Source organism: Alosa pseudoharengus, unplaced genomic scaffold (genome assembly GCF_046254945.1).
Source record: "Alosa pseudoharengus isolate Yale_2024_CS ecotype anadromous, Long Island Sound unplaced genomic scaffold, YU_APseudo_1.1 YU_APseudo_1.1_scf_10, whole genome shotgun sequence".
NCBI lineage: Eukaryota > Metazoa > Chordata > Actinopteri > Clupeiformes > Clupeidae > Alosa > Alosa pseudoharengus.
Genome location: NW_027468565.1, coordinates 41986581 through 42004907, shown reverse-complemented (window position 1 = coordinate 42004907; position 18327 = coordinate 41986581). Strand labels below are relative to the sequence as shown.

General features: G+C 39.9%; 1 protein-coding gene across 1 annotated transcript in view; it reads left to right on the top strand.

Annotated features, from left to right (window-relative positions):
* Positions 1-18327, top strand: part of LOC143138975 (RNA helicase Mov10l1-like) — a 55907-nt gene that overhangs the window by 15788 nt on the left and 21792 nt on the right. Inside the window, exons 10-16 of the mRNA XM_076299487.1 lie at positions 266-443; positions 1106-1176; positions 1350-1441; positions 14662-14720; positions 14811-14935; positions 15016-15082; positions 16390-16409. Of these exons, the coding sequence (XP_076155602.1) occupies positions 266-443; positions 1106-1176; positions 1350-1441; positions 14662-14720; positions 14811-14935; positions 15016-15082; positions 16390-16409 (612 nt within the window). The remainder of the gene's footprint in view (positions 1-265; positions 444-1105; positions 1177-1349; positions 1442-14661; positions 14721-14810; positions 14936-15015; positions 15083-16389; positions 16410-18327) is intronic.

The window sequence follows — 18327 nt, the reverse complement described above, 5'->3', positions numbered from 1 at the left end:
GACATGCGAAAAAGGAAAAAAAAAAAAATCTGACTAAACCTATATGACCGCCGCTTCGCTGCGCGGCGGTCATAATAACACACAGTAGATTTAGAATATACAAATTCTACTCAACAACCTGAAATGCAAAAAACATCTGTGTGAGACAAGACAGAAACACTGAAGTGGATAAGGAATGCGTCTGCCTGGTCTAGGTTCTGTCCCCTTGACCCTGTCCACCCCTGGGTGCTGCTGACCCGTCTCCCCTGCTGACCTCTCTCCCCAGCCACTGTCCCTGGCCAACCTGCAGCAGCGCTTCTCCACTCTGTTGTGGCTGGAGGAGCTGCATGCCGAGTCCGAGCTGCGGGAGTTCAGCATCAGTGGCGCGCTGCTCCGCAAGGGAGCCGTCCACCTGCACCTGGAGGTACCTGGCCTGGCTGAGGGCCGGCCCAGCCTGTTCATCGGTGAGCAGCTGCCCTGTTAGGGGCGCACAGTAGAATAGAACCTTGGGTTACTTAGGGGCGCACAGTAGAATAGAACCTTGGGTTACTTAGGGGCGCACAGTAGAATAGAACCTTGGGTTATTTAGGGGCGCACAGCAGAATAGAGCCTTGGGTTACTTAGGGGCGCACAGCAGAATAGAGCCTTGGGAAAAGTAAGGTTAGGGGTGCATTAGCTGGGAACTCGTATGTACTTTAAATCTGTTAAATAAGAACAGTGCTTTAATGCCAAATAAACCAATGCTTTAAAATTGCTTTGAATAAAGGTCTACAGAATTTGTTAACTGTAAATGATTGTCTGCCAACTGTCAAAGCTACTCTAACTAGATTTATGGAGGAACCTTAGTGTACTGGCTGCTCCTCCCTCTGTCTTCAATTTTCTATTATGAAATAGCCAGCAGAGAATGAAAATGTTTCCACTGTTTGCTATTCACATGCACTTGAAACAGCAGCCGAAACACTAGCTCAGGAGTTGTGAGCTCAGAAGCACTTGAAACAGCAGCCGAAACACTAGCTCAGGAGTTGTGAGCGCAGATTCTGTTTTGTTAACCTCATGATCTGTTACAAAGGAAATAGCTGTTGGCTTTTTGTGTGTCACTTTGATCCTGTTTTTTTTTTTTATCCAGGTGACAAGGTGCTTCTTAAAAAGCCTCTAATTGGGGGTGTGGTGGTGGAGTATGTTGGCTATGTCGCAGAGGTAAATACCACATCGTGAGTCGGTTGTGATGCTTGACTCATGTGAATTGTGTTGGAGAATTATGGACGGATGGCCAGAAATAGCATGTGATATTTTGTACCCAGTGACCGTTTGTTGCCTGTGACACTCTTACACTCTCACCCTTACCCTTCCACCTGGTCTGACACCATTAGATCAATGAGGAGGACGTGAGTCTGCGAGTGAATTATGATTTTCATCAAGCCTACCTTGGGGAGCCTTTAGACGTGGAGTTCACCTTTAACAGGTAATCCCCCTCCATTCCATACACTCTATTCAGTATTCATCTGTGAAGGCCCTCCATTCTATACACTATTCAGTATTCATCTGTGAAGGCCCAATGAGGGCCTGGAAACTTGGTTTATAGAGCTATTTTGTCTGATGTAATGATTCAATTAGGAAGATAAAACATTTGTAGAGCTGGCTAACCCCCTGTTTTGGTTTTGTATTTATTACATTTTCTCTCTCTCTCCTTTCTTTCTTTCTTTCTTTCTTTCTTTCTTTCTTTCTTTCTCTCTTTCTTTGTTTCTTTCTCTCTCTCTCTCTCTCTCTCTCTCTCTCTCTCTCTCTCTCTCTCTCCAATTAAATTAAGCTTTATTGGCATGACAAAAAATACAATTTGTATTGCCAAAGCATACATGTACGTAGTAGTGTGTAAAGAAAGAAAAACAAAACATCATGCATCATACATTACTGCAACGGCAGTGTGTGTGTGTGTGTGTGTATGTATCTTGCTGCGACTCTTTTTTTTGTCATTAAAGTTTTTATTAATTTTTACAATTTCACAAACATTAAATCACAGGCATACAACAAAACATCCCATACCTGAGGGGTCATTACACGTCAGTTCAACCAGGGCCCACGCACTTAGGTCTCAAAAAATTCTGAAAAAATGACCAGGTGTACCTATTTTACCCAGGAGACACACTGTAAAATTACTCTTATGTAAGATCAATACTTTCCAAGATACAGCCAGTTTTACAGGGGGAGGGGGGTGTCGATTTTGTTCGGCCTCTTTTTTTTGTCAAAGTTCACAAGCCCACAGCGCAAGAACTAAACCATGTAGGAGGCTCACATTTTGCATGCTGGTACATAAATAGGAATAGTATGTAGCGAAATTGTCACGTTTGGTCTGGATAATCCTGCATGGTCATAGCTGTCCCTCAAAGTTGATACAAATTTTATTGGAGTTTTTGGCTGGGCTCTGTTTAAGCCTTATTTGTACTCAACATAGGCTCTTGATTTATTTTCCTTACTGAGATAATTTTCATTATCTCAGAGCACCCAAACACCTAATATACAAAGATTTTTTAAATATGTTTTTCTTTATTCTTCATGATCCCTTCTTTTTGAGTCTTGTCTTATGCAAATCTTTCTTTTTTATTTTCCACCCTGAACATGGGCAAAATGCCCCATTGACATCAATATGTTTTATATAGAGTCACCACACTGCCACCTGTGGTTGTATAGAGTAACCTGTGGTAGCTCTATACAAAACATATTGATGCCAATGGTGCATTTTGCCCATGTTCAGGGTGGAAAGTGAAAAAGAAAGATTTGCATAAGACAAGTCAAATTGGTGTTTTTGAAAAGAAAAGATCATGGAGAATAAAGAAAAAAATATTATAAAAATCTTTGTATAGGTGTTTAAAAAAAATATATTTTTTAAACTTGTAAAGTCTGCTGTTCAGACCCTGAAGGAATTTATTTTCTGTTCATTGTTTTTTGTGAGAGTGTTTCTACTTATCTCAGTAAGGAAAATAAATCAAGAGCCTATGTTGAGTACAAATATGTCTTCTGAAGGCTTAAACAGAGCCCAGCCAAAAACTCCAATAACATTTGTATCAACTTTGAGGGACAGCTATGACCATGCAGGATTAACAGACCAAACGTGACAATTTTGCTACATACTATTCCTATTTATGTACCAGCATGCAAAATTTGAGCCTCCTACATGGTTTAGTTCTTGCGCTGTGGGCTTGTGAACTTTGACAAAAAAAAGAGGCCGAACAAAATCGACACCCCCCTCCCCCTGTAAAACTGGCTGTATCTTGGAAAGTATTGATCTTACATAAGAGTAATTTTACAGTGTGTCTCCTGGGTAACATAGGTACACCTGGTAATTTTTTCAGAATTTTTTGAGACCTAAGTGCGTGGGCCCTGGTTGAATTGACGTGGAATGACCCTGAGGGAAAGACAAAACAAAAAAAAACTTAAAGGCAGCTCACATTCACCCTCACAGCACCCCTTTCCTCATTACACACCCAATTATACACTCATAACACACATATACACTTATTCATTACATTACCTAGTATCTTTTGTACCAATGCTGTAATCAAAATACAGCCATGCTTGGCTATTTCTGCTTGGATTGTTCTGCACCCTCCCAATCATCAGTTCAAAAGCGGCTGTCTCTGTCATAAGTTTGAGCCATTCTGCAACCTCTGGTCTATGTGGGCTCTTCCACTTACGCAGAATAATTCTAGCTGCTACCATGAAACCTGTCACCATTACACCAGCTTCTGACTTAGCAAGGTTAGGTAGCATTTGAGATGTATCCCCCCAACAAGCATAGTTGTGGGGATTCTGGCAGGGGTTGTCTCAGCCAGTTTTCAAACTTTTGGAGCACTGCCTTCCAAAAAGGCTTTATTAAGGGACAATCCCACAGAGCATGGAGAAATGTACCCACTTCCCTGTTACCCTTCCAGCATTTATTGTCCTTGGTTAACCCCATTTTAAATAATTTATTAGGAGTAAAATAATATCTATGAACAATTTTATAGTGGATGAGTTTATTCCTAGCATCTCTTGTAGCCCTTCCTACATTTGAAATAACATCTTGCCATGAGTCCTCATCTATGTCCTGACCAAAATCGTTCTGCCATATAGTCCTTAAAGCCTGTGTTGCAGGTTAACCACCACTGTTGATTAATGGGTACATAAAGCACTCAATCTATGTATATCATTTTTAAAAATGTCTCCAAATGGTGTTAAATGCCAGTTTTTGTTGTTTTTAGCATTAGCAGGTTTTTTGTACGCAATTCGGTGATGACGTCACTTTGGGGACTACTTGATCTGCGCTTCATTCATTTCAATGCATTTCAATGGACATCGCGGTTACACTTTCAACATAAAGTTTGTATATTTACACTTCGAATTTCGTCACAGCATTTATATCACAGCTACACTATGATCTACCAATGGTAATAACGGTGCCTGATATCAATTTAGTAATTTTTCTGAATTTCGGGAGGTCTCGTTTTGGAGGGTATGTTTTACATTCATTCCTATGGGAAACGGTCGCGGTTACACTTTCAACATAAAGTTTGTATATTTACACTTCGAATTTCGTTACAGCATTTATATGACAACGACCCTATGGTCTAACAAAGATAACAATTTCTTCCGATTTTAGTTTAATGCAATTTTCTGAATTTGAGAGGCCTCGTTATGAGGCTACATTTAATGCACCTATTCAGTTCAATGCATTATGCTTATAACATTACGACACTTTTTTTGTTACTGTCAGTGAACAGCACCGAATGAAAGTCAACATTTTCTTTATATCTAGTGATAGTGATAATGTCGTTAGTTCAGATAAGTAGGCTACCAGGCAAACTTAGTCAGAAGATCAGAATATGAAGCATCATGATAGCTAGCTGGGCTAACTTTTTAGTCCCAGCTGTGAGCCACCCCAGTTACTTAGCTTCTAGCCGCCGCCGATTAGGCTGGTCGTGTCTTCAGCATGAATATTTTCGAAAACTACTGCTCGTGATTGATTGCCATTGACATCGTCAGGGTACGGTTTACCAAAGAGGGAGATAATATGGGCAAGTCGCAGTTTTGCAGGTGCTTGTGTGGGCTGTGCCGTCCCGATGGAAACTGTGGTGGAGAGCTGCAGTAACTAGGGAAGCGAGTGCATTTTGGCCGCTGGTCGAGGAGCTCCCCTGTGACCAGCATATGACATGATCTATCTAGCTATCTATCTACCTGTCTATATACATATCTAGGCTATCTATAGCCTATCTATTTATCTATAATCTTATCTACTGCTGAACAATCCCTTACTCGTTTCTCTTTACTCCTCTCTCGTTACTCTCAGGGGTCTCAAGGTGGGCTTTGGTCCGTAGTCTCCCCAAGGTGACGTAATGCAATGCATTGTGGGGGAAAGGAAAATCACTTCAAACGCTGTGAAATAGTAGCTGCTTTTTCGTATTATATTCCGTTTTGTGATACCCAACAACATCAAATACAATGGATAACAGTTTAAATGTTTATTATCAACAAGCAAATTGTGCAAATTCGTTGGAAAATGAACCCTGCAACACGGCCTTTAAGCCTTCACACATCTTGGTCTCAATACTTGACATCTTCTTATAGAATAGCTGAGTGTAGAATATGTGGAGAATTAAGGAAACCCTGTATCACATTGTCTTTGTCCTCCTTTCTTCTCAATCCAAACACAAACCCCACACTACTTCTCAGCTGCAAATACTTCAAAAAATCCCCTCTATCTGTTAAGTGGAATTGCTCTTTAAGGTCCTCAAATGACATAAATAATTGCTCCCTGTACAGATCTTTAATTACTCGTACGCCTTTCGCCAGCCATGATTGCCAAGTAAAAGCCTTTTTTGCAATACAAACTGAGGGATTATTCCATATTGAGGAATAGCTTTGTTTGTATTGTGAGAGACCCAATATCTTGTGTGCTCTTGCCCATGCCCATTGTGAATGCCGCAGAATAAAGTTTCTTCCCATTGTCTGGTTTTCTGTATTTTTATGTGATAATAGTTTAACAACACTATATGGGCATGCAAGCACCTCCTCCATCTTAATCCACCCAGGACCAGATAAGTAGGTTCCCCAATGTCTTGCCAGTTTATTCATCTCAAAAGCTATGCTGTACAGTTCCACATTAGGAAGTGCTAATCCACCACAATCTCGTGAAGATAGTAGTTTCTTTAGTCTAATTCTGGGCCGTTTTCCATTCCATAAGAACTCTGTAATTAACTTGTTATATTGCTTAAATATTCCATCAGAAAGTGTTACTGGTATCATCATAGAGATGTAATTAAATTGTGGAGCCACCACCATTTTTATGATACTAATTTTCCCCCATAGAGTCAGATTAATCAGCCGCCATTTCTCCAAATTCAACTTCATTTTCTTAATTAAAGGTGACATTCATAGCAATTATGTTTTCCAAGGCTGGACACAACTTAATACTCAAGTACTTCATTCCAGTATTGACCCATTTACACTGAAAGTTGGTTAGTATAGATTGATTGCATCCTTTTGATATTGGCATGCATTCAGATTTTTGCCAGTTTATTTTATAGCCTGACAGTTTTGAGAAAGCTTCTATTGTGGCTAGTATGTTAGGGATTGATATTAGAGGATCCTCAATAATCAATAAAATGTCATCCGCATAGAGCAGGGGTGTCCAAACTACGGCCCGCGGGCCAACTGCGGCCCGCCACGCACTTTAATCCGGCCCGCCGAGCATTTATTAGTTTATCATAGATCCGGCCCGCCACGCACTTTAATCCGGCCTGCCCTGCATTTAATTAATTAGGTTATCATAGGCCACTCGCTATTCCAGCATAGACAACGTTGTGATTAACTTTAGGCTACTGCAAACTGCTTTACACTCTTCTTAGAAAGCGTTTACCATGTCAATGTCAAAACAGCTTGTTACATCGAGATACATAGTATCTCCATTGCAGCAGATCTAACTACGTTATGCTACTCCATTTAATTGGGAACGCATTTGAGCGTGCACAAGAGGGAGAGACTGCGACAGCTTCCAGCTGGCTTGTTATTGTTGATAATTGATATCTCCTTTTTATAAGAAACCTTTAAAAGGAAATCGCGATGGCAACAGTAGTTTCCACTACTGACCATTTATAAACTGTGAGCCATAGGCACAGTACTAGCCATAGGCTAGTGGAGCTGGCAAAAGAGCCTTAAAGTGACAGTGCACCATTTATAAATGAATTAAACAACATCAAATGAACAGTATTTCGTAAGAAATTCATTTTCTACAACAGTATTACTTTGTCATTTAAATGATACAAAACAATATATATATATATATATATATATGTTTTGTATCATTTAAATGACAAAGTAATTCTGTTTTTTCATTATTATTTTTTTGTGTGTGTGGCCCGCCGGCCAATTTTCAAAACCCAATGTGGCCCTTGAGTCAAAAAGTTTGGACACCCCTGGCATAGAGGAACATTTTGTGTTCCTCCTCCCCATGTAAAACCCCTTTAATACTACTCTCAGCCCTAATGGCAGCGGCCAAGGGTTCTAGAAACATTGTAAATAGCAGTGGACTGAGAGGATTTCCTTGTTTTGTCCCACGTGTTAACTTAAAGAACGGTGATGTGATATGCCATTTGTCATTACTGCTGCCCTTGGGTCAGAATATATTACATTCACCCATTTGACAAAACTGTCTCCACATCCAAATTTGCGGAGAGTGTAATGCAAGAAGCTCCATTCCACTCTATCGAATGCCTTTTGGGCGTCCAAAGATATGGCGGCTATAGGCGTATTTTTATTATGATTAATCTGCATGAGGTAAAGTAAACGTCTAATGTTATCTGAAGATGATCTGCCTTTTATAAAGCCTACTTGATCAGGATGTACTAAATGTGGCAAAACATTTTCTAGCCTAGTAGCAAGAACTTTTGTCAGGATTTTGCAGTCTACATTAATAAGACTAACAGGTCTAAAGCTCCCTGGATCGATCTTTATCTTTCTTGAGAATTAAAGATATCAACGCTTCATTAAACGTATCTGGTAGGTTACCCACTGAAAATGATTCTCTATACACTTCTGTTAAGATGGGAGCCAGTTTGTCAATATACTTCTTATAATATTCTGATGGAAAACCATCCAAACCAGGTGATTTCCCAATCCTCATTGATGAAATTGCACTTTTGACTTCATCTACTGATATAGGGCGATCTAATAACATCCTCTGATCCTCTGACATTTCTGGCAGTTGAATCTTAGAGAAAAAAGTATCGTATTCGCTCCTTCCAGGGTTAGCCTCAGATTTATATAACTGGTTATAGAAACTCTCAAACACTTTGTTAATATCTCTAGTACTTGTCACCAAGTCCCCTTTGTTATTTTTAATCGCTGGTATAACGTAACTAGCCTCTTTTTGCCGTATCTGTCTGATTTTTCCCCACTCTCATAGTAATTACTTTTAAGTCTAAATAGGGCATACTCTGCCTTTCTATTGTAGATTTCATTCAATTTAAATTTCAAGTCACATACTTGCTTCAGTAGGAGATCACTATGTTTCTGAGCCAATAAATTCTCAGAGTCCTTAAGTTGAAGTTGTGATTGAAGCTCTTTTAATTGTCACATTTGCTCTCTTTTTTTCTTACTGGAATGTGCTATAATCTTTCCCCTGATATAAGCTTTCTGGAATGTGCTATAATCTTTCCCCTGATATAAGCAAACTGCTCCAACTCTATCTGTTGTACCCATATTCACCAAGAAGAAATGATCAAGTTCTTCTTCAATTTGACTATTGAATAATGGGTCTTGAAGCAGATAAATATTCATTCTCCACCTACTACCTTTATTGCCATCTGTCCCCATTACTAATCCTAGATGCACTGTCGCATGATCAGTCAATGCTATAGGGCCTATCGAGCAGTCAGAAACACTGTTAACCAGATCATTACTGATCAAGAAGTAATCTATCCTGGAGTGAGATTTATGTTTGTGAGAGTAAAATGTGTATTCTCTACCTTTTGTGTTGACAAGTCTCCAAATATCTGTCAGGCCTATATCCTCTATCAACAACTCAATGGCCATTCTATCTTTTGGAATGTGATTGGAAAAAGTGGTTTTATCCAAGGCTCCATCTAGTACTTGGTTAAAATCCCCAGCTATGACTGTATATCCATCCACCTTTCCTGCTATTTTGTTTATGTTATGGAAGAAACCTGGGTCTTCCACATTTGGAGCATAGATGTTACATAAATTAACTTTTACTCCATTAATCTTAGCTTCTACGTATATAACTCTTCCTTCTTCATCTTTTTGCTCTTTTATAAAGAGAAAATTCAGATTCTTATGCACTAAAATAGCTACTCCATGTTTTTTTACTGGAATATGAGCAATGATAAATTTGGCCAACCCAGTCTCTCTTTAATTTAACCGCCTCCGACTCAGTCCCATGGATCTCCTGTATAAAAGCAATGTGAACTTGTTGAGACTTAAGGTAAGATAAACATTTCTTTCTCTTAATGGGATTTTGTAGTCCATTCACATTCCAGGACACTATTCTCACACAGTTACTCATGACTTAAGAAATTGAAAAAATGTGTCCTTCACATATCTAGAACATTTCTCACCACATGTCGGCCTAGGCCTATATAAATGATCAACAGAAAATGAGGGTAAAATGAAACGAAAAAGAGAGGGTGCTGCCCAGCTGCCAATCAAAAAAGTTAACACACAATAAACTACACTCAAAACCCTTTTAGAACAGGGAACATGGAAAACAATCCCATACCCACCCCATCTAACCCTTCTCTCTTCCTTGAGAGACCCTCCACAAAAATGGTCCATGAGGCACAAGTGGTCATCATCATCAGAAACCCCACCATCAAACCCGTCAAAGCATCTTTTCTAAACAGTCCAAAGCAAACATAAAAATAATTTCCTCAATCTCTGCACAGAATCTAGCCCAAGCTACATTGTAAAGGAGTGCGCCCGAGCGGATGGTGGGTCAGACTGAAGGATGTACAAATGCTGCGTTGTAGTCAAAAGGCTTTTCTTTTATTATTATTTTTTTTTGTTAGGCTGCCGGCAGGTTAATACAAAACAAAACAATGATGACAAACAAACAAACAAACACTTCGTCAAAACAAGAAATAAACACAGAGACGCTGCCCACGCATAACTAGGCCGACCTCTGAGGTCCTTTGGCATGACCTCTCGCTACAGAGGAGTCTCTCGTCTGAGCTAAACAGCCCCCATTTAACCCACAGGTCTTATATAACGATATAAATCAATTAACACATAGGCATCATATTTTGGCCAACACAACATCCAAGCAATACACATTACTAAAAACATTCATGTGCCCTTACGATCATGCTCAATAAAACCTCATTAAGGAAACAAATATAAACCGTCTAGACACCCCTGCTCCAATGAGCGCTTCTCACTTCAAAGCGCGAACAGAATGCATAAAAGTTCTCCATGCCCCGCACCTCGGTTTGCTCCCCATACCCGGAAGAGACTACAAGCAGGCAACAGGTAAGCATGTTAATGCATATCTCCGCATACAGACCTAACATTTCTCTCTATCGGCTCGTAAGCATTGATGTTAAAAATGCGCGCTTATCGCTTACATTACCGTTCAGATAGAATATGCTACAGTCGGCCCGACGCATATTGCGTCTTCATTTCCCGTACATACACTCACCTAAACAAGTTCCCGTGTGGAATTACCTTTGCTTTTAGACACACAGCAGGTCTAGAACACACACACACAACTTCACATGTCCCCAATCAATGTTACAACCAGACACATATCGTATACATAAGCTTTCATATTAATTTCAACAAAAGTCATTGTTTGTGCTGCAGCGGGAAAACTGCCTTTGTCCGTGACAGATGTGCTGCACTCTGTCACATACATATCTTGGCAAAGTTAGTTTTACAACACTATATGGGCATGCAAGCACCTCCTCCATCTTAATCCACCCAGGACCAGATAAGTAGGTTCCCCAATGTCTTGCCAGTTTGTTCATCTCAAAAGCTACAGTATGCTGTACAGTTCCACATTAGGAAGTGCTAATCCACCACAATCTCGTGAAGATAGTAGTTTCTTTAGTCTAATTCTGGGCCGTTTTCCATTCCATAAGAACTCTGTAATTAACTTGTTATATTGCTTAAATATTCCATCAGAAAGTGTTACTGGTATCATCATAGAGATGTAATTAAATTGTGGAGCCACCACCATTTTTATGATACTAATTTTCCCCCATAGAGTCAGATTAATCAGCCGCCATTTCTCCAAATTCAACTTCATTTTCTTAATTAAAGGTGACATATTCATAGCAATTATGTTTTCCAAGGCTGGACACAACTTAATACCCAAGTACTTCATTCCAGTATTGACATTGAGTTATCTTATTTTTAAACGATGTGCTTTATAGGCTACATGGACGAAAGAGAATATTCAAAAGGAGGCACCATAGGCCATGCATTGGCTGCATGTTGACGTCAGGCTTTTCCTAGGCTACTCTGCCTTTGAAAGCAGCAGATTGTTCTTTTACCGAAGGGCAAAAAAAAGCGGATAATAAAGAAAATAACATTTATAAAAATAATAAAAGGGGCATGATAAGAAATATCCTTACGTTATTGCCCCCGTGTCAGCTGTTCGCCCTCGGATCCGAAACTTAGTTGAGTCAATGGTAGCCAAGTAGGCCTATAGTTACATGTAAATTAGGCTACTCAACTGCAGGCTCCTGCTCTGTCGTCTTGTTCGGCGATCCTTGCACCTTTAACTCTCTATTAAGAAAGACATAGCCTCTCTGTCATCGTCGAACTTCATTCTTTTCCCCTGCCATGTAAAGCGCAGCTCCGCTGGATACGCTAGGGTGAAACGCACGTCAAGATCATGTAGACGATTCCGCACATCTTTAAACTTTCTCCTCTTCTCCGCCATCTCTCGTCATATCTGGGAATAATGACCGCTTGCATCCGTTCCATACGATCTCCTCCTTGTTCCTGTACTTCTTCTTTGCAGCTCTCCACACTCTCTCTCGTTCCAGAAAACTGAGAAAACGAATTATTATTGGTCTGGGAGGGTAGCCGTCGTTGGGCACAGGTGCCGGAGCGTGGTGCACTCTTTGCAACTGCAACCCATCAAGCTCAACCCCTAGTGCCTCGGAGATTATAGTCTTCACACATTCTGACGGTTTACCATTCTCTAGCTTTTCTTTCAGACCAATAAGCCACAGGTTTTGTCGCCTGTCTCTATTGGCAGCGTCCTCAACAGCCCGATGTAGTTCCTCGCACTTCATAGCCGTTGTATCTGCTTTTTGGCGGAGCTCATGGTTGTCATCCTCTAGCTGAGAGATTCGATTTTCAGCTTCATCCAGCCTGAGCAAAACAGCCTGTTCGTAGCCCAGCATTGGCATCCTTAATTTCTGATATATCCGCTTGCAATGCTGTTAGAAGCTTTCCAACTCTTCCCATCTCTTCCATAGCTTTCTCCAAGGACTGCTGCATAGATGCTAACACATTTTCACTCTCTTCTTTGCTAGCTCCTGCATTGGTAGTCAGCTTGCTCCGACAGTGCTTTTTTCAGTATTTCTTCTCGACGACGACATAGTGCACAATTCAAACCGTCAGACACTTAAACTGTAGGCTATTAATATCAACTTATAAAACCAAGTATTTCGACTGCACACAATTTACTAGCGAATTTCAGGTAACTTTGATGGGTTCACAGGAGAGCTCCAACTATGCGACCATCTTGCTCGGTGATCCCACGTGACTCCCTTGCTGCGACTCTTGCACTCTTTTGTTCCTCTGCTAATAATAATATTCTCCGACTTGGATTCCCTTAAAGTTTTGAAGGTCTGGATGCATTTCTCTGAATTTAGGAAAGAATTGATCTTCCATTGGCAGCATTCAGCCATAAAGTGTAGCTCTGTTTCTATGGCACCTTGGTTGCAGTTGGTGCACAGCCTGTCTTCTCTGGGCAGCCAGGTTTGCCTGTGTCTGCCCTTCTCGATAGCCAGACTGTGATTGCTTATTCTGTACCTGCCTGGTCAAGGTTTTTCTCTGTCTGGTATCAGTGACTGTGGATAGGTAGTCTGCCACAGTGTACCAAATAACATTTTCCATGTAATTGCCCTGAAGTTTATTTTGTCTTTTTGTTGTTTCAGTCCAATATGATAAGTCATTTTGTTTTTCTCCATTTATAATTTGATTAGGCTGAATTGTTTGAGAAAGGGTGGCAAGGTCCTGAGGCTGACTATTAGTTGTGTTAGTTGTACTATTAGTATGTCTCGGGACTAGCTGGATGAGGGGACTTGTTTTTACTTTTAGGGCTTTATAACAAAAAGAGTTGGGGTCGCTTTGAGATGTTCGAAGAATTTGATAGCTCTTTTTTCTATTTTAAATAAACAAAGGGTATTGGCCTTATTATTTTTAATTAGTAAAGGGTATTGGCCTTATTCCACCCTGCATCCATTGTTAGGTGTGCTTCTCTGTACCTTGAGGATACTTTTACAGAACTCTGCATGCAGGGTTTCGATTGGATGTTTGTCCCATTTTTCAAATCCATTGTACATAAGAGGACCCCACACTTCACTGCCATATAATGCATTTGGTTCAATAACTGTTTGGAATATTTTGAGCCAGATCCGAATGGGTATGTCAAATTGAATAGATTTTTTGATGGCATAGAGAGCCCTTCTTGCTTTCTCTTTCAAATAATTCACGGCCATGTTGAAATTACCATTTGAATCGATTGCATATGTACCAAGGGTTAATTTCTTTCCCTGATATCTGGATTTTTTTACTGGAAAGTCTTCTGGAAAGTTCTGGAAAGAATTTAGGCTCTGCTGTAGACCCTCTTCTGTTGGAGACCGCAGAACCAAGTTGTCCACAAAGAGAAGACATTTGATTTCAGTCATTTAATAGGAGGCCAGGAGCTGCTGACTGCTCGAGTCTTTTTGCCAATCCATTAATATATATATATATATTGAAGAGGGTCGGTGATTGAGGACAGCCCTGTCTCACACCCCGTTCCTAAGTGAAGAATTCTGTTTGTTTCCAATTTTAATTGCACATTTGTTGTTTAAGTACATTGCTTTTATTACGTTGTATGTTTTCCCCCCTACACCAGTTTCAATAAGTTTACAGAATAGGCCATCATGCCAAATAGAATCAAAGGCCTTTTGGAAATCTACATAAAAGCATAAAACCAATTTTTTATTTTGGTTTGCATGTTTATTTATTAAGGTGTGTAGAGTGAAAATATGATCTGATGTTCTACATTTTGGTAAAAAAAAACGATTTGACTTCTATTCAGGGCATCATGCTCGATAAGGAAGTTTATTATTCTATTGTTTGAAATGCTACAAAATAACTTCCCCAGATTACTGTTTACACAGATGCCCCAGTAGTTATTAGGGTAGAATTTGTCTCCAGTTTTGAAAAGAGGTGTAATGATTCCTTCATTCCAGATATCAGGGAAGTATCTGACACTCAGAAGCAAGTTGAACAGTTTTAGAATAGCCAGACGAAAGTTGCATTTTTAATCATTTCATTGAGGATGCCATCAGGGCTTATGGCGTCTCCATACTCCTCCATTTTTGATGGCAAGTTCCTCATGTTGCTTTTTGTTAAGTTTATTCCAGAAATTATTAGGATTTAAAGATTATATGATGTCCATCATACCAGGTTGACTATGCGTCGGTGCCATCTGGCCATTAATCAGGCAAAGGACTTTGGAGATGCTGGTGAGTACTGTCTCTGTCTTCCCATTTCACTGCTATCGGTTTCACCTTCATTTATTATTTCCACACTGTTGACCCTGTTCTGCTGCCCAGTGCTGTTCCCCAGTGAGTTGACCCCTCAGGCCCCTCAGTGGGTGGGAGAGTGGGGACCAGACGAGTCCCTCAGGGGTGAGCAGGAGGAGGCGGTGAGTGGAGGGGAACGGGAGAAGAATATTTGGGTAGTGTGTCATTCAGGTGGGTGTCGATGACCGAGCCTGCGGCCCCATTTTTATCATTACAGAACCAGGAAGTGGAAGAGAATCATCATGGGGCGGGTTCAAGTGTGATCGCAGACATGAAGTCGGTTGCCACTCAAACAAAAACAGGTAAAAATCCTGTAAATACTATTGTGCTGTGAGGAGCCAAATCCACTGTAAATACTTTTGGAAGAGCCAAGTCTACTGTAAATACTAAATGTCATCAAAAGAAAAGGGAGTCCATGGCACTCTTCTTCAAAAAGTTATAAAAAGCCTTTATTTAAACATGGCTATTTTTTTTAAAAACATGATCTGGGCAGACACCCACGCGTAGCGGCACAGAGCCTTCTTCAGGGTATACTGCACGAACAAACAATTGCCTCTTTTGAGGTTAACTAATGACATACACCTGGACAGCACAGGTAATGAATTCACATAGTTCTCAGGTAAACACTACATACAAGGGCCAGTAGGTGGCCCCACAGGTGTCACAAGGCAGTGAATAGCCAGGTAAAGAAAAAAAACGAAAAAAAGAACCATTAGGTGGCAGCAAATTTAGGTTAGGACAGACATCAATACTTGAAAGTGAAAAGTCATTACAGATAAGGACTAAAATCTATCTCCTCATTTAATCCAGGGTATGTCATGGCCTGCAGAGTATATATGTAGAAAGTTTTCCTTTGCAATAATGATTTTAACCCATCACCACCCCTAATATTCTTTTTTATTGTTTCTAGACCTTCAACCATTAGACCATCTGGATTGCTGTTATGTACTGTGTGAAAATGTTTCGCCATTGGATAATCCAAATTTACCTTTCTGATGGCATTTTTATGTTCAGAGACTCTATCTTTTAGACGCCTCTTGGTTCGGCCTATATAGAAACAGCCACATATACATGACAAACGGTACACCACAAAGGTGGTATTGCAGTTGATGAATGATTGTATGTTGTATGTTTTGTTAGATTTGAAGTCAACAAATTGTTTGCATTCCTTTATGTTGGAACAATGGTTGCAAAAACCACATTTGTATGTACCGGTTATCTGTCTATGAAGCCACGTAGTCTTTTTGTTCACACTAAGGTGGCTAGGTACTAGTTTGTCTCGAAGGGTGGGGGCCCTCCTAAACGTAATTTTGGGGGGAACTGGAAACACTTCTCTCAAAATAGAGTCACTTTTCAACAGGTTCCAATTAGACACAATTATCTTTTTAATCGGATTGGCAAGGCTGCTATATTTTGTGACAAAGTAAACTTGTTCTTGACTAGATGACTTTTTTTTCTTCTTTTTAAACAAATCTGTCCTCTGTTTGGAGAGAGCTTTTTCATTAGCAGACTGTACAACATCAGTCTGGTAGCCCCTCTGTATAAAGCGATGAGACATGATTTTGGCCTGCTTCTCATACTCTTGGTCTGAATCGCATATACGTCTCAGACGTTGGAATTGTCCAAAAGGTATGTTGTTTTTTAACCAGACTGGGTGGAAACTATAAAACCTCTTGCCCAACAGCTCCCTTCTTATATACAGGACACTACCCATGTCTTAAAGATTTTGAATGATATGACTGTTTCTGATGATTCTTATCTGGTCACTATGGATGTAGAATCTTTATACACAAATATTACTCATGACGATGGACTGAAAGCTTTAAACTACTTCTTAACCAACAGGTCTACAGACTGCTTTCCTCCATCTGATTTCCTAATTAAACTCACTGAATGGACATTGAAAAATAACATCTTTTTGTTTCAAGACCAATTATATATTCAGGTATGTGGCACTGCCATGGGGGCATGTTTTGCCCCTAATTATGCCAATCTTTTCCTAGGCCTATGGGAGAAGGAATATGTTTACAATAATGTCTACAGTGATGAGAGAAAATGGTATGGGAGGTACATTGATGATGTTTGCCTAATTTGGACTGGTTCTGAAGATGAGTTGTTTATGTTTCATGATAAGTTGAATAAAAATGACAGAAATGTTAAACTGTCTATGGAACATTCAAAGACAACTATTAACTTTTTAGATCTAACTATCTCAAAAGGACTGGATGGCCGGCTCCATACTACAGTTTTTCGCAAAATCACTGATAGAAACACTATGTTAAGAGCAGATAGTTTCCACCCAGTCTGGTTAAAAAACAACATACCTTTTGGACAATTCCAACGTCTGAGACGTATATGCGATTCAGACCAAGAGTATGAGAAGCAGGCCAAAATCATGTCTCATCGCTTTATACAGAGGGGCTACCAGACTGATGTTGTACAGTCTGCTAATGAAAAAGCTCTCTCCAAACAGAGGACAGATTTGTTTAAAAAGAAGAAAAAAAAGTCATCTAGTCAAGAACAAGTTTACTTTGTCACAAAATATAGCAGCCTTGCCAATCCGATTAAAAAGATAATTGTGTCTAATTGGAACCTGTTGAAAAGTGACTCTATTTTGAGAGAAGTGTTTCCAGTTCCCCCCAAAATTACGTTTAGGAGGGCCCCCACCCTTCGAGACAAACTAGTACCTAGCCACCTTAGTGTGAACAAAAAGACTACCTGGCTTCAAAGACAGATAACCGGTACATACAAATGTGGTTTTTGCAACCATTGTTCCAACATAAAGGAATGCAAACAATTTGTTGACTTCAAATCTAACAAAACATACAACATACAATCATTCATCAACTGCAATACCACCTTTGTGGTGTACCGTTTGTCATGTATATGTGGCTGTTTCTATATAGGCCGAACCAAGAGGCGTCTAAAAGATAGAGTCTCTGAACATAAAAATGCCATCAGAAAGGTAAATTTGGATTATCCAATGGCGAAACATTTTCACACAGTACATAACAGCAATCCAGATGGTCTAATGGTTGAAGGTCTAGAAACAATAAAAAAGAATATTAGGGGTGGTGATGGGTTAAAATCATTATTGCAAAGGAAAACTTTCTACATATATACTCTGCAGGCCATGACATACCCTGGATTAAATGAGGAGATAGATTTTAGTCCTTATCTGTAATGACTTTTCACTTTCAAGTATTGATGTCTGTCCTAACCTAAATTTGCTGCCACCTAGTGGTTCTTTTTTTCGTTTTTTTTCTTTACCTGGCTATTCACTGCCTTGTGACACCTGTGGGGCCACCTACTGGCCCTTGTATGTAGTGTTTACCTGAGAACTATGTGAATTCATTACCTGTGCTGTCCAGGTGTATGTCATTAGTTAACCTCAAAAGAGGCAATTGTTTGTTCGTGCAGTATACCCTGAAGAAGGCTCTGTGCCGCTACGCGTGGGTGTCTGCCCAGATCATGTTTTTAAAAAAAATAGCCATGTTTAAATAAAGGCTTTTTATAACTTTTTGAAGAAGAGTGCCTTGGACTCCCT